The following is a 13,483-nucleotide window of genomic DNA, read 5'->3' as shown; positions in this document are numbered from 1 at the left end:
TGCTTGGCCTTCGTCAGCAAAAAAGACAAAAAAAAAAACCAAGAGCCAAGGAATAGGCAGCGAGAAAAGAGCCGGGGAGGGTGGGAGCGATGCCGACGCTGTGGCGTGGGGGGACACAGAGGGATCAGGCTTTCCCGGTCTCACTGACCGATCGCTTCCCCCCTTGCCCCAGGTGATAACGGCCCCCTCCCGCGCCGCCTTCGGAGATCGGCACCGAGTTATGCTTCATCTGACAGCGAGGTGTGTAGCCCCAGCGTTGGGACGGAGCGCTCCCAGTTCCCCCGCTGGGCGAGACTGGTGGTGAGGCGCTCCGTGCTTTGCCAACGCCTTGTTTTTATTTATTTCCTCTTGTTTTTTTCCCAGCTTCGGGAGCCGTCGCCATGTCTCTGTGCCAATGCGCGGTGAAGCACAGCGGGTCGGACGCCGAAGGCTGCTGCTTCTCGGCGAGCGGCGGCTTGAAAGTTTGCCTACACTGGAGCGGCGAGGAGGAGCGGGAGCGGTGCCAGACCTACGCCCAGGGCACGCTCAGCGCCGAGGAGATCTGCATCGACCTCGCACGGAGGATCGGTAAGCACCGGGGAACTCCGTCTCTCTCTTCCGAGACGGCAGTTCCCAACCGGATCTCATCCCAGGGCTGGGAAATTTCCAGTTTCACAATCTCTGGGAACACCTAAGCTGCTTTATCTGATAAATCTGAGCTCCGGGTGTTGTTTTGAAGAAGCGGCTTCCCACTAACGAGCTGTTAGCAAATCCTTCCGTGGCGTTTGGGCATCCCCGCTTGCGCCCGAGTTCCTGAGAAGCGGGGTGGGACGGCTCTACCCCGAGGCTCAGGCCAAGAGGTCTGTGAGTTATTGGAGCGTGATGAGTTGAAAAGCAATTATTTCACCTCTGACTCATCAGCATCCCCGTTTAACAAGCGCTCTGCCTCTTCTCGCCGGCGGAGCTGGAAAAAATCGTGCCGGGCACCTGCGCCTGGGCATTTCCCGGGCTGAGGGGCCGTTTTGCAGCCGTGTTGGTTTGAGTTAAGGGCAGCTGATGTTGCTTTTAACCCTTGGGAGAAAGTTTTAGCTCCCACCTAAGGTTTTACCAGCAAATCGCTCTTAATTTGTGTTTCTTGTGGGTTTTATTAAGTTCTCTTCCCCTTGCTGCAGTCTAAGCACGGCGGTTTATTTGGAATAAAAGCTGCTGAGTCTCCCCTGGCCAGCTGGCTTTCCCCGAGCGCGCCAGAAGGACGGCAGACGCGCGTTTTTCTTTTAAATGGCATTTTTTAAAGAGTATCCTGCCTCTGACATTTGCAAGTGGGGACAAGGAGGACGTCTCGGTCCCTGGAGGTGGGGTGTTGGTAGCGGGGATGGTTTTGCGCTGTCGGTACAAGCGGTTGGGAGAAACGGGGTTGTTTTTTCCATAAACTGTGAATTTTTGCGGGCTCGACAGCACCTCACAGGAATCGTGTTTTCTCCGCAGGCATCACGCCGCTGTGCTACAGCCTCTTCGCTCTCTATGACACCCAGAGCCGAGTCTGGCTCCCGCCCAACCACCTCTTCAAAATCGGCAAAGACACCAACCTCAACCTGCTTTTCCGCATGAGGTGAGGTCGATTCCCTCCTCTCTGGCCCCTGCTCCCGTCTTTCCTGGGAGCCGAGCCCTGCAGAGCAGCCGAGCTCCTCTTCCTTGCGAAACAGAGACGTGCCAGGCTTTAATAAGGCTACGCTTGAAATAACGCCGCTTCCTTTTCTGCCCCTGGGTTACCTCTTTCCAAATTTGTCTGGAAAACGTGTGCGGAGGTCGGCACGGGGGTCGAGGAGCTAAGCAAACTCAGCGGGGCTCATCCGAATTGGGCTCGGAAGGATTAAACGAGGAACAGGAGGTGTTTGGAGCCCCTGCCTCTCCTTCAGCGTGGAAAAATTAATTTTCCCGTTCCCGATATTCGTCCGCCTCTCGCCCTGCGTCTCCCTGGCTGATCCAGGCCGTGCTTCCCCCATCTCAGCTCTGTCCCCGAGCGGGACAGTGACCCCTTTGAAGTGTTTTGAGACCAACAGTGGGCACCCGAGGGCTCCTCTGAGCGAGCCCGGGGCCGTGGCGTTGCCGGCTGGGTTCCCGGCTTTCCCTTCGGCTCTGGTTTGGATGCTGCTCGGCGAGCGCCGGCAGCACGAGCACCGAAACAACCCCGGCGTGTTAACCGCAGGTGGAGATGCGGCTTTGGGGGTTGAGCGATGGGAACGGAAACTCGCTCTGCCCGCAAAACTCTCTTTGTGCCGATGTTTTTTTAGATGTGGCGTTTCGGGGGGAGGACGCACGCGCTCCTCGCCCTGGCCGCTCTACGTTTTTTTTGGAGCCCCTGGGCTCCAGCGGCAGGAAAGCTCGGCGTGAAACGGTGTCGTGGGGAGCAGCGCCGCTAAAGAGGCATTTGCAGGTCAGGGTCGGTTGTAGCCAGAGTTAATTAAGGTCCTTCTAATGAGGCTTTGTTGATGGGGAAGTGTTCTGGGTGCTGTACGGCACAGCTGGTCATAAAATGAAGTGGAGAAAGCTTAAAGGAACCAGTTTTGGTGGCAGGAAGAGGTTGCTTCCCCTTTGCCTCCCGGCGTCGGAATCGTTGCCTTGTACTTGGGTCATGTTTTTTTGAGGACGTGGCTGATTCTCGAGTTTCAAGAAGTTTGGTTCTTAAGAAAAAACAATGAAAAAACCCCAAACGCCACCACTCTGAGCCCAGAGTGTGACCCCCGGCTGTGCTGGGGTGGGACAGACCTCTCTGCTCTCCGGCTGCCGGTTCTTTTCCCCGTTCCCTTGAGACAGCCGATGACAAACCCTCTGCAAAACCCCCTTTGGGAGCTGGCTCTAGTCCCCCAGCAGCCCCTGGGGAAGGGGCAGAGAACTGTACCGGGTGGAAGGAGCAGATTTAGGGGTGAAATGAACCTCGAGCAGGTCCAGGGCAGCTGCTGGACGCGAGTTTGGCTTTAGAGGCAAAACCAGGGCGTCCTTTTTGGCCGCTTTCAGAAGCGACAGCAGGCAGGGATGGACCGCAGCCCTGCCGTCCCATGCGCAAGCACCGCTCTCCTCTCCTCCTCCCCTCCAGGTACTACTTTCGGAATTGGCACGGGATGAACGATAAGGAACCGGCGGTTTATCGCAACGTGCCCCGACAGAGCGATTCCCCCGATGAGAAGCTGCAAGGAGGAGCCTTGCTCGACAAATCGTCCTTCGAGTATCTGTTTGAGCAGGTAACGAACCGGGCTGGTGGGCTGGAGGCTCAGTCGCAGCTGGAGTTACGGAAACCTGGGTGATTTTCTGGATCCAGCCGGATTTGGCTCAGCCCTGTTGTCTGGATCTGGTTTTCCATCTGTGAGGGATTGGTTTAGAGGACAAACACAGCTGTAGTTTCACCCTCGGAAAGCTTTTGTCCTGCTTGAAGCCTCCCTGGGAGGCTGGGAGCCGAGCTGAGGGGAATCCCATTACACCTTTAAAATAAAAGACAACAAGTAAAATCACTCTGGAAGTCAATGCAGGGGTTTTTTTTCTTCTCCTTTAATTTAACTTTTTAATAGGGGAAATTTGAATTCATCAACGATGTCGCATCTTTGAAAGACCTCCAGACCGAACAAGAGATCCAGAGGTTCAAGAACGAAAGCTTGGGCATGGCCGTGCTTCACCTCTCTCACATCGCCATCAAGAAAGGCATCTCCCTTGAGGACGTGGCCAGAAAATACAGGTGACTGCTTGTGCTTCGCAGCCTCGAGGCTGGGGACTTTCCGCTTTGCGGTTGTCTGAAGGTTTTCTTCTGCTCTGCTGTTGTCTGAAGGGTTTCTTTTGGTTTCTCACCCTCTTTCCTCTCCGTCCTCCTCACCGGGAGCGAGTTTGGGGCTGTTTGAGGTGATGGAGCGATCGGCTGCAGCTCCTCCGGCTGCGCACTTTGCTGTAGACGCCTGTGAGGTTTTGCTGACCGGTGGTTCCTTCCCTCCACAGCTTCAAGGACTGCATCCCACGTTCTTTCTACCGCCAGATCCAGCAGAACAACTACCTGACCAAATTCCGCATGAAAAACGTCTTCAAGAAGTTTGTGCAGCGTTTCCAGCGGCACACGGTCAGCACCGGCAAGCTGACGGTGCAGGACATCATGTACAAATACCTGGCTACCTTGGAACACCTCGCACCTCGCTTTGGGAGCGAGATTTTCCCCGTCCTCTCCTTGGACACCTCCTCCGAGGGCGAGAAGGTGCAGCTCTACGTTAACGGGGGACATTCGCAGCTGGAGCACGGGCACGCGCTGCTCCTCAAGGACCGACCCGTCACCCACGAAGTCCTCGTCACCGGCACGAGCGGGATCCAGTGGCGGCCCGTGCCCGTAGAGGTAGGTCGGCGCTTGTGCTCGCTGTTGCTGGGTGGGAAGAGCCGTTCCCATCCAAATTCCATCCCACACCGGCTCCTTTTCCTTAGCTCGTGCTCTGGGGCTTTTCCTCGGGCTCTCCACACACCCCATGTTCCTTTCCAGCTTATCCCAGTTTAGCCGCTAGCTGTCACCAGCTAGCGGTGCCGTTTCCCGGCAGTAGGAAGGGTTGGAACTGATGCCTTTGCGTCTACATCTCTGCAGAGCACCGAGAACTTTTCCCATCGTGGATATTTTGGGAGGAAGAGCAGAAACAAAGAGTCAGAGCCCAAGGGGCCGACTCAGCCGGCAGAGCGGAGCGAGCCAAAATGGGTCCATTTCTGCGATTTCCGGGAGATCACGCACATCGTCATCAAGGACTGTAGGGTCAGCATCAACCGGCAGGACAACAAGTGCCTGGTGAGTGGGATTTGTTCTCTCCCGGCTGCCCTGCTGCCTGTCTCCATGGACGTGGGGGCCTGTAGTTCCGCTTCAGAGACTGGGAGGAGGCAACGCTGGGAAGAACAAGGATCTTTTCCAGGGTTAATGCCAGCAAGGGAGAGGTTTGCGCTCTCCTCCTTGAGCTGGCAAAGGGATAGGTGGATTTTTGGGCTGCTCACCCTCTAGCTGGGTGGCTTCTGACGCTGGTTCCCCTCCCTCTCTCCCAGGAAGTTGTTCTCCCATCCTCCGAGAGCGCGCTCTCCTTGGTCTCGTTGGTGGATGGTTATTTCCGACTCACGGCTGACTCCAGCCATTACCTGTGTCACGAAGTGGCACCGCCGCGACTCGTGATGAGCATTTTGAACGGCATCCACGGGCCCATGCAGTAAGTGGCTTCTTCCTGACGGAGGGCGTGGGGGATATCGAGGAGGATGTTGCCGTCTCCTTGGGGCTTATCCGAAACCGTTTCCCTTTCTCCTGCTGCCAGGGAGGAGTTTGTTTTTGCCAAGCTACGACGGGAGGAGCAGGAGGAAGGGCTTTACATCATCCGCTGGAGCGTCCTTGATTTCAACAGGATGATTCTATCCGTGCTGAAAAGGGGCCACCAGCAGGTAAGACGCAATTCCCAACACAGCGTTCCCCGGGAACGGCGAGCTCCGGGAGATGCGCGTCTCGTTAGGAACGAGCCGGGCTGTGCCTGGTCTGAGCTGCCGGGGGAGCTGCGACGCCTGTCCTGATGCTGTCTTTCCCAGGCTCCTGGGATGCAGGGAGCCCTCAAGTACAGGCAATTCCGAATCCAGAAAAAAGGAAATTCTTTTGTGCTGGAAGGGTGGGACCGGGAATTTTCCACTTTGCGGGAGCTCTTGGATGTACTCAAGGGCTGCACGCTCAAGTCCGGCGATGAAAGGTTCACGGTGAAGAGATGCTGTCCGCCCAAACCGGGAGGTATGAGGATGGGGGATCTTCCCTGCGTCCGACTCGAGGAAGAAGGGCGTCCGGTAGTTTCTGGGGCTTTACCGTACGTCTCTTCCCTCCTCTTGCAGAGATCTCGGACCTGCTGATCACCCGGAAGGTGAAGGATAGCACGAAGCAGATCCTTAACCTGACCCAGCTCAGCTTCCACCAGATCCGCAAGAACGAGATCACCCAGGTTGTGAGCTTTGCCTTCCCGGGCAGCGGGGTTTATGGCCGGCTGCGGGTAAATACGTTGGCTGGAGGAAGCTCCTCTCCTGATCGGGGGGACGCTACCGCGCCCCTGGTGCAAAGAGGAGAGACGCGGAGCAGTTATTGGGTTTGATTTGGTGTTTTATTCCTTCCCTCTTCAAGGAGAGAGGGGGAAAAGAGCCGTGCAGGGGCAGCGTGGTCCAGGCAGGAGGCAGTTTCTTCCCTGCGGACAACAGTGGCTTGCGGAGGGAAGGGGGAAGAGTCGGCTTGCGCGTGCGAGGCTGAAAATTGCCCCTCCAAAGCACGCTGCCTGGGGGTCTGACACCCGCCTGCCTTCTCCGTCTGCCTGCAGCGAGCCCACCTGGGGCAGGGCACTCGCACGAACATCTATGACGGGGTGCTGAACGTCTGTGGGACCGCCGGGGCCGATGACGAAGCAGAGTATTTCTCCACTGAGCAGAATAACAACAGCCGGGAAATGCACGTGGTCCTCAAAGTCCTGGACCCCAGCCACAGAGACATCGCCCTGGTGAGCCCTGGGCTGGGGAAGGGGAGGTGGAAAAGGGAGGGAAAACGGCTCCGAGCCGTTCTCTAGGTGCTCTGAGAGACCGACCGCCTTCGTGACACCCTCTCTCCTCTCCCCGCAGGCGTTTTTTGAGACGGCCAGCTTGATGAGCCAAGTGTCGCACGTCCACTTGGCTTTCGTGCACGGAGTCTGCGTGCGAGGCTCCGAGAGTAAGTAGGGGGGGGTGGGTTTCTCCCCCCAGCCTCGCTTTGTGCCAGTGCCTTTCCCTTGGTCGCTACCAGCTCCCAGGGTTGGGCTGAGAAAATTATCTCCGTTTTCCCCAGATATCATGGTGGAGGAGTTCGTGGAACATGGACCTTTGGATGTGCTGCTGCGGAAAGAGAAAGGCCGGGTCACCGTGGGCTGGAAAATCACCGTGGCCAAGCAGTTGGCCAGTGCTTTGAGCTACCTGGTAATGGGGCTGGGAGCTGGGGCTTTCCCGGCAGGGAACCGTGCCGGAGATCACCTCCGAGCACCTTTTTTCTCCAGCTGCACCCCTGGGTCATCCCAGGAAGGATCTGCCCCACTTTACTGGCTCAGAGAGCAGAGAGAACGGGTTTTTAGCATAACATGTCCTGCCTGCACCTCACAAAACCCATCCTCGCTCCCTCTTTCCTGGAAGCGAGCGGCTGGGATAGCGAACATGAACTTCAAACGCTGAATCCCGGTTCTGTAGCTCCGTTTTTGGGGCCGCACGAGCTGGGAAGAGCCACAGATGAGGACACTGCCTTCCCCGCTCGCTGGGCTTCTGGCCAGCGCCTTGGGAAAGCTCGCTAGCTGCTTGTGAGGGCATGCACCCCGGTGCTCCGTAATCCTCGGGTTCCTTTTATTCCCTCCGCCCTGGGGTTTAGTTTTGTGCAAAGGGATAATGAGAGAGGGAGGTGACACAGGTAATTAAAGCCCGGGAGTCCTGCTTTTTGATTTTCTGGCGTAGTCCGTAGACTTGACCTTCTTCTGAGGCATCTGTAGGAGTTTCTCCAAGATTTTGTTATCCCCTCGTTTTTCACAGGAGGACAAAAACCTGGTGCACGGTAACGTGTGTGCGAAAAACATCCTGCTGGCCAGGAAGGGGCTGGAAGATGGATCCGTGCCTTTCGTGAAGCTCAGTGACCCCGGGGTCAGCTTTACGGTGCTCTCTCGAGAAGGTATTGGGTCATCCCGAGCTTGAATCGAGCAGGGCTGGACCTGGGCTTGTTCCGAGCCAAAAACCCAGCTGCTTTTTTCCCCCTCCTGCAGCCCAGGTGGCTAATAAATAGCATGGATTGTGCCTGGGCTGTTCTGGCAAGGTCTTGCCTGCCTTGCAGTCCTTAATTTTGGCGAGATACGGCATTTTGAATGTGTGGACGTGCAAATTTCTGTGATGGTGGCTGGTTTTGGCCTCAAAGCTGCTGTTGGAGACGGTCCCACCGCGGCTCCCTGGTGGCTGGGATCCTGTGGGGAGCTTCTCCCCGCTCAGCGTTCGTGGGGTCTTTCCGGCTTTATCCTCAGCAACGCCTTGCTTTGCCTTCCCTTTCCCAAAGAACGCGTGGATCGGATCCCCTGGATCGCTCCGGAATGCGTCCGGGATGTAGGAAACCTCAGCACGGCGGCCGATAAATGGAGCTTTGGCACCACGTTGCTTGAAATCTGCTTCGATGCCGACGTCCCGCTCAAGGAGCCCACTCCATCGGAGGTGATTTGCCTTCTCCTCTCCCTCTATCCCCAGCTCTTCCATTCCGGGATGGATCCAGCCCCGTTTAAGATCTCTTTTTCTTTCTTTCCTCTTAGAAAGAACGTTTTTACGAGAAGAAACATCGCCTGCCTGAGCCATCCTGCAAGGAACTGGCCACCCTCATCTGTCAGTGCCTGAACTACACCCCGGTGGAGCGGCCGTCCTTCCGGACCATCCTGCGGGATCTCACCCAGCTCCAGCCGCACAGTGAGGCTCCGCAGCCGGGGGCATCCCGGTTTCTCGGGGAAGGGGGGTTTGACGGCCCCGTTGTTCCCCCCCACACCCTGAATCGGTCGGGGCCTTGGCAGTGATGGGGTGGGAGTGGTTGCGGGGAGACCCTTTTGTCCTGGATGAGGGGGGAAAAGGGCAAGAAAGAAAGGTTAAAAAGGGGCAAAAAGGTTAAAAATAAAAGGGGAAAAAAGGTTTTTAAAAAGGCAAAAGGGGGGAAAAGGCAAAAAAAGGCAAAAAGGGGAAGGGAAAAAAAAAAGTAAAAAAGGGAAAAGACAAAAAAGGGTGGCAGGGGAGGTAAAAAAGGGAAAAGAAAAGGCCAAAAGGGGGAAAAAAGGTAAAAGGGGGAAAATAAAAGGCTAACAAAGGCGAAAAGGGGAAAAGTGGTAAAAAAGGGAAAAGGCAAAAAGGTGGAAAAACAAGGGGAAAAGAAAAGGTCGAAAAAGGCAAGAAGGTGGGGGGAAGGGGAGAAGGAACAAAAAGGTAAAAAGAGGAAGAAAGGTAAAAAGGGAAAAGAAACGGCAAAAAGGGGGGAAAAAGTGAAAAGGCAGAAAGGGAAAATGGAAAAGAAAAGGCAAAAAAGGCTAAAAGAGGGGGGAAAAGGGGAAAAAAAGGCAAAAGGCAAAAAAAAAGCAAAAGAAAAGGCCAAAAAAGGCAAAAAAGGAGAAAGAAAAGGCAGAAAAGTGGAAAGGGAAAAGGCAAAAGAAACGGTCAGAAAGGCAAAAAGGGGAAAGACAAGGGAAAAAAGGAGAAAAGAAAAGGCAAAAAGGGGGAAAAAGGGAAAAAAGGTGAAAAGCAAAGGCATTCCTTGGGGTGCAGGGGTTGGGAGAGAAAACGTGCAAAGCATCTCTGTGGCGGGCCGACCTCCGCTCCCCCCTCAACCCCCTTCATTTCCAGACCTCGTAGACGTCTCCGCGGTGAACCCCGACTTCCCGGTGTCGGATCCCACCGTCTTTCAGAAGCGTTACCTGAAAAAAATTCGGGAGCTGGGGGAGGTAAGGGACATTCTTGAGATCCCGCCTGGAATTCCGCCTCCGGTGGGCTACCTGCTCCATCAGAGCGTGTTTCTGGGGGGAGAGAAGGGACGTGAGGACCCCAAAATTCACCCATCTCCACGTTCCCGGCGTCAGGGAGGTCGGGGCGCTCATCCCCAACCCCTTTTTTGGTGAGGTGGGAAGAAGATGGCGTTGGGCGGATGATCTGGGTGAGGGGATGGAGCGCAGGCGGAGTTGGTAGCTAAGCCCAGGGGGGGTGGGAGGGTGGATCTGGTGGAGGGTGGACCCCTGCCGAGGGATCTGGAGAGCCTGGGGCGAGGGGACGAGATTCCACGAGGATCCTGCGCTGGGGTCAACCCAACCCCACACAACGTCACGGGCTCAGGGCAGAGGGAGGGGATTCTGCCCCTCCGCTCCGCTGAGACCCCCCGGGAGTCTGCCCTCGGCGGCGTTGGGTTTACGGTCAGACTCAACGATCTTAAAGATCGTTTCCAAGCGAAACGATTCCCCGGTTCTCTCCCGCTCTGGGCTCGGCGGCACAGGAAAGCCCCGGACCCGTCGGTGCAGGGGCAGAGGATGAGAGGGCTGGAACCCCTCTGAGGAGAGGATGGGCTTTAAGGTCCCTTCCCACCCAAAACCGCCCCGGGATTCCCTCATCTCCTGGCTCCGAGGGCTCGGCGGGGTTTGAGGTGGGATTGCGTGCCCAAAGAAGAGCAACGAAGCTGGGGAAGGGTCTGGAGATCTGACGAGGGATTCAAAAGACACGTAGACGTGGTGCTGAGGGACGGGGTTTCATGGTGGAGTTGGCGGTTTTAGGTTAACAACGGGACTCGATGATCTTAAAGGTCTTTTCCAACCTCAATGATCCCCTGATTCTAAATCTCCAAAGGAGCCGATACGATAAATCCACCACGGAGCTGATAAAGATACCGAGGGTGGGACGGGCAGCGCGGAGAGGAGGATGTTTCCCTCGTAGCAATTTATCACGGTGCCTTGCGCTGCTACGTGATTCTTAGGCTCCCGTTGCCTCTGGGTGAACCAGCCTTTTTCCAGCATGATTTCCAAAGAATCTGCATTTGGATGAGGATCAAAACTCTTTTATTTTTAATCTGTTTTCAGTGAGGACTTCCCCTCTGTCTGAGAACTTTATTGACTCCTATGGAAGGCTTCCAGAGAGGCTGCTCCCAGTGCGTGGAATTCAGGATTTCTAATTCTGTGCCTGTTCCTTGCTAGGGTCACTTTGGCAAAGTGAGCCTGTATTGCTACGACCCCACGAACGATGGGACGGGGGAAATGGTGGCTGTCAAATCGCTCAAATCCGGCTGTAGCCAGCAGCTGCTGACCAGTTGGAAGAGAGAAATTGAAATCCTCAAGACGCTTTATCACGAAAACATCGTCAAGTACAAGGGCTGCTGCAGCGAGCGGGGTAAGGCGGCTGGCGAGGGGTGCGTGGTGGCTTTGGTGGCAGCCGTGGGGCGGTCACTGTCTCTCCCCCTGCGAGGTTTTTTTCCCCTCGGTGTCGTAGTTGTACGCCAACGGCAGCGCCCAAGCTGGCGTCGTCCGACCCCCGGCACTGGTGCTGCCGCAGAGACGCTAAAACCCCCAATTCCCCAAGTTTTTTGGTGGCTGGTAGCAGCTGGAGATCCCTTTGCTGGCAGAGGGCGGAGGTTCGGGGTGTCTCTGGGTTGTTCCCCTCTCCCCACAAGGTTCACAGGCCGCCGCCTTCCTCCTCCTCTTCCTCCAGGAGAGAAGATCGTGCAGCTGATCATGGAGTACGTGCCTCTCGGTAGCCTGCGAGACTACTTGCCCAAGCACAACGTCAGCCTGGCCCACATCCTGCTCTTCGCCCAGCAGATCTGCGAGGTAAAGCCTGAACCTTCCCGGCTTCTCCTGGGGGCTCCTCTGACCCCCCCAAAATGGCTCTGACCCCCAATCTTTTTCCTTCTCCAAGGCATGGCTGATGCACTCTGGGCTCCTCTGCTCCCCAAAATGGCTCTGACCCCCAATCTTTTTCCTTCTCCAAGGCATGGCTGATGCACTCTGGGCTCCTCTGCTCCCCAAAATGGCTCTGACCCCCAATCTTTTTCCTTCTCCAAGGCATGGCTGATGCACTCTGGGCTCCTCTGCTCCCCAAAATGGCTCTGACCCCCAATCTTTTTCCTTCTCCAAGGCATGGCTGATGCACTCTGGGCTCCTCTGCTCCCCAAAATGGCTCTGACCCCCAATCTTTTTCCTTCTCCAAGGCATGGCTGATGCACTCTGGGCTCTTCTGTCCCCCAAAAATGGCTCTGACCCCCCCTCTTTTCCCCCCTTCTCCAGGGCATGGCCTATCTGCACTCCCTCCACTACATCCACAGGGACCTCGCCGCCCGCAACGTGCTGCTGGAGAACGAAAACGTGGTGAAAATTGGGGATTTTGGCTTAGCCAAAGCCATCCCCGAGGGCCACGAGTATTACCGCGTCTGCGAGGATGGGGACAGCCCCGTCTTTTGGTGAGCACCGCTCCCCTCACCGCATGGGGTGGTTTGAGGCGAGCGGCGGATGGCGCCGGGGTTGCGTACGGTGAGCAGAGAGATGCGTGCCGAGCTCTGCCGGCGCTCACCGGCAGCTTTGACCACGCAGGTACGCCGTGGAGTGCCTGAAGGAGTGTAAGTTTTACTACGCCTCCGACGTCTGGTCCTTCGGGGTGACGCTCTATGAGCTCCTGACCCGCTGCGACTCCAGCCAGAGCCCTCCCGTGGTGAGTCCCGGTTGGCGATGCCGGCTTTACCGCGGTGGTGTTTGCTGAGCCGGTGATTGCGGTTGACTCTTCCCTCTTTCTTCACAGAAATTCATCGAGATGATCGGGGCGACGCAGGGGCAGATGACGGTGCTGCGGCTGATTGAGCTGCTGGACAGGGGGAGGAGGCTGCCGAGTCCCAAGGATTGTCCGTGTGAGGTGAGGCTCAAAAGTGGGGAAGGAGGAAAAAAAATGGGAAGGGAAGGAGGAAAAAAATGGGGAAGGGAAGGAGGAAAAGCAAGGAGGGGGAAGGAGGAAATGTGAGGATGGGGAAAAGTGAGAAGGGGGAAGAGGAAGAGAAACATGGGGAGGGCAAGAGAAAAATGGGAAGGAGGAAAGGTGGGGAGGGAGGAAGGGGAAAAGTGGGGAGGGAAAAATAGAGGAAGAAAAATGAGGACGGAGGAAAAAGTGGAAAAGGAAAAACGGGGGAAAGGAAAAAGGGGAAGAGGGAAAAGTGGGAAGGGCGAAGGGGAAGAGAAAAATTGAGAGGGGTAAGGGAAAAAAGTGGGGAGAGAAGGAGAAAAATGGGAAGGAGGAAAAGTGGGGAAGAGCAAGGGGAAAAGTGGGGAGGGAAGGAGAAGAATGGGGAAGGGAAAAAGGGGAAAGGAAGGGGAAAAAGTGGGAGGAGAAGAGAAAAAGTGGAAAGGTTTCATATTGCTGTGGGGAAGAGGAGGGAAAGGTGAAGGTGGGGAGCTTCCAGCCACGAGGAGCCCCCCTCCTTCCCCGTGACATCCCGGTGGCTGCACTGCCTCCGGGGCCGTTTTTTTCGGTCGCCCATCCCTCCCTTCCTCCCGCCCCAGATCTACCGGCTGATGAAGAACTGCTGGGAAGCGGAGGCTTCCTTCCGCCCGGCCTTCCGCAACCTCGTCCCCATCCTCAGGAACTTCCACGAGAAATACAGGGCTCAGGCTCCCTCTGTCTTCAGCCTCTGCTGAGCCGGGATTTGGGGTGGGGGGGTCATGGACACCCCTCTCCGTTCCCCAAAACGCTCTTGGAGGGAGATAACTCGTGGCCGGACGATGACGCCACGCTCTGGTTTTCCTGGCAGTGTTTCGGCACGGGGTGAGGAAATGCCGGGCTGTTGAGGTGAGCGTGCGGCAGAGCGGCATCCAAGGTGGGGGCGGGGGGGAACCCCCCCCCACCCCGTGTGTTCCCCCCCCAAGATCCGGATCCACGGCCATCCTGTGCCTATCGGCACCGTACTGCATGGCACGGCACGCCTCTCCCGCCGAAGAACACT

At 56.5% G+C, this 13,483-nt stretch overlaps 1 protein-coding gene across 1 annotated transcript; it reads left to right on the top strand.

Annotated features, from left to right (window-relative positions):
• Positions 1-380: 380 nt before the first annotated feature.
• Positions 381-13,178, top strand: TYK2 (tyrosine kinase 2). Its single transcript, XM_009700868.1, has 23 exons — positions 381-567; positions 1,465-1,588; positions 3,074-3,218; positions 3,543-3,706; positions 3,961-4,345; positions 4,586-4,780; positions 5,029-5,186; positions 5,289-5,412; positions 5,569-5,746; positions 5,845-5,951; positions 6,318-6,494; positions 6,613-6,700; positions 6,815-6,942; positions 7,540-7,675; positions 8,051-8,202; positions 8,298-8,448; positions 9,367-9,464; positions 10,698-10,890; positions 11,209-11,327; positions 11,784-11,956; positions 12,087-12,204; positions 12,292-12,402; positions 13,044-13,178. The coding sequence occupies exons 1-23, from the start codon at positions 381-383 to the stop codon at positions 13,176-13,178; spliced, it is 3,546 nt and encodes a 1,181-aa protein (XP_009699170.1).
• The last annotated feature ends 305 nt before the right edge of the window (positions 13,179-13,483 follow it).

This window comes from Cariama cristata, unplaced genomic scaffold (assembly GCF_000690535.1).
Source record: "Cariama cristata isolate BGI_N322 unplaced genomic scaffold, ASM69053v1 scaffold22845, whole genome shotgun sequence".
Classification (NCBI taxonomy): domain Eukaryota; kingdom Metazoa; phylum Chordata; class Aves; order Cariamiformes; family Cariamidae; genus Cariama; species Cariama cristata.
Note: the sequence above shows the minus strand (reverse complement) of the source record. Positions and strands in the feature narration are given on the sequence as shown.

Coding starts and splice junctions, on each gene's coding strand:
- TYK2 (XM_009700868.1), top strand. CDS start 381: ATGTCTCTGTGCCAATGCGCGGTGAAGCACAGCGGGTCGGACGCCGAA. Junction 6,701..6,814: donor CTGCGTGCGAGGCTCCGAGA/GTAAGTAGGGGG, acceptor CGTTTTCCCCAG/ATATCATGGTGGAGGAGTTC. Junction 8,449..9,366: donor CACCCAGCTCCAGCCGCACA/GTGAGGCTCCGC, acceptor CTTCATTTCCAG/ACCTCGTAGACGTCTCCGCG.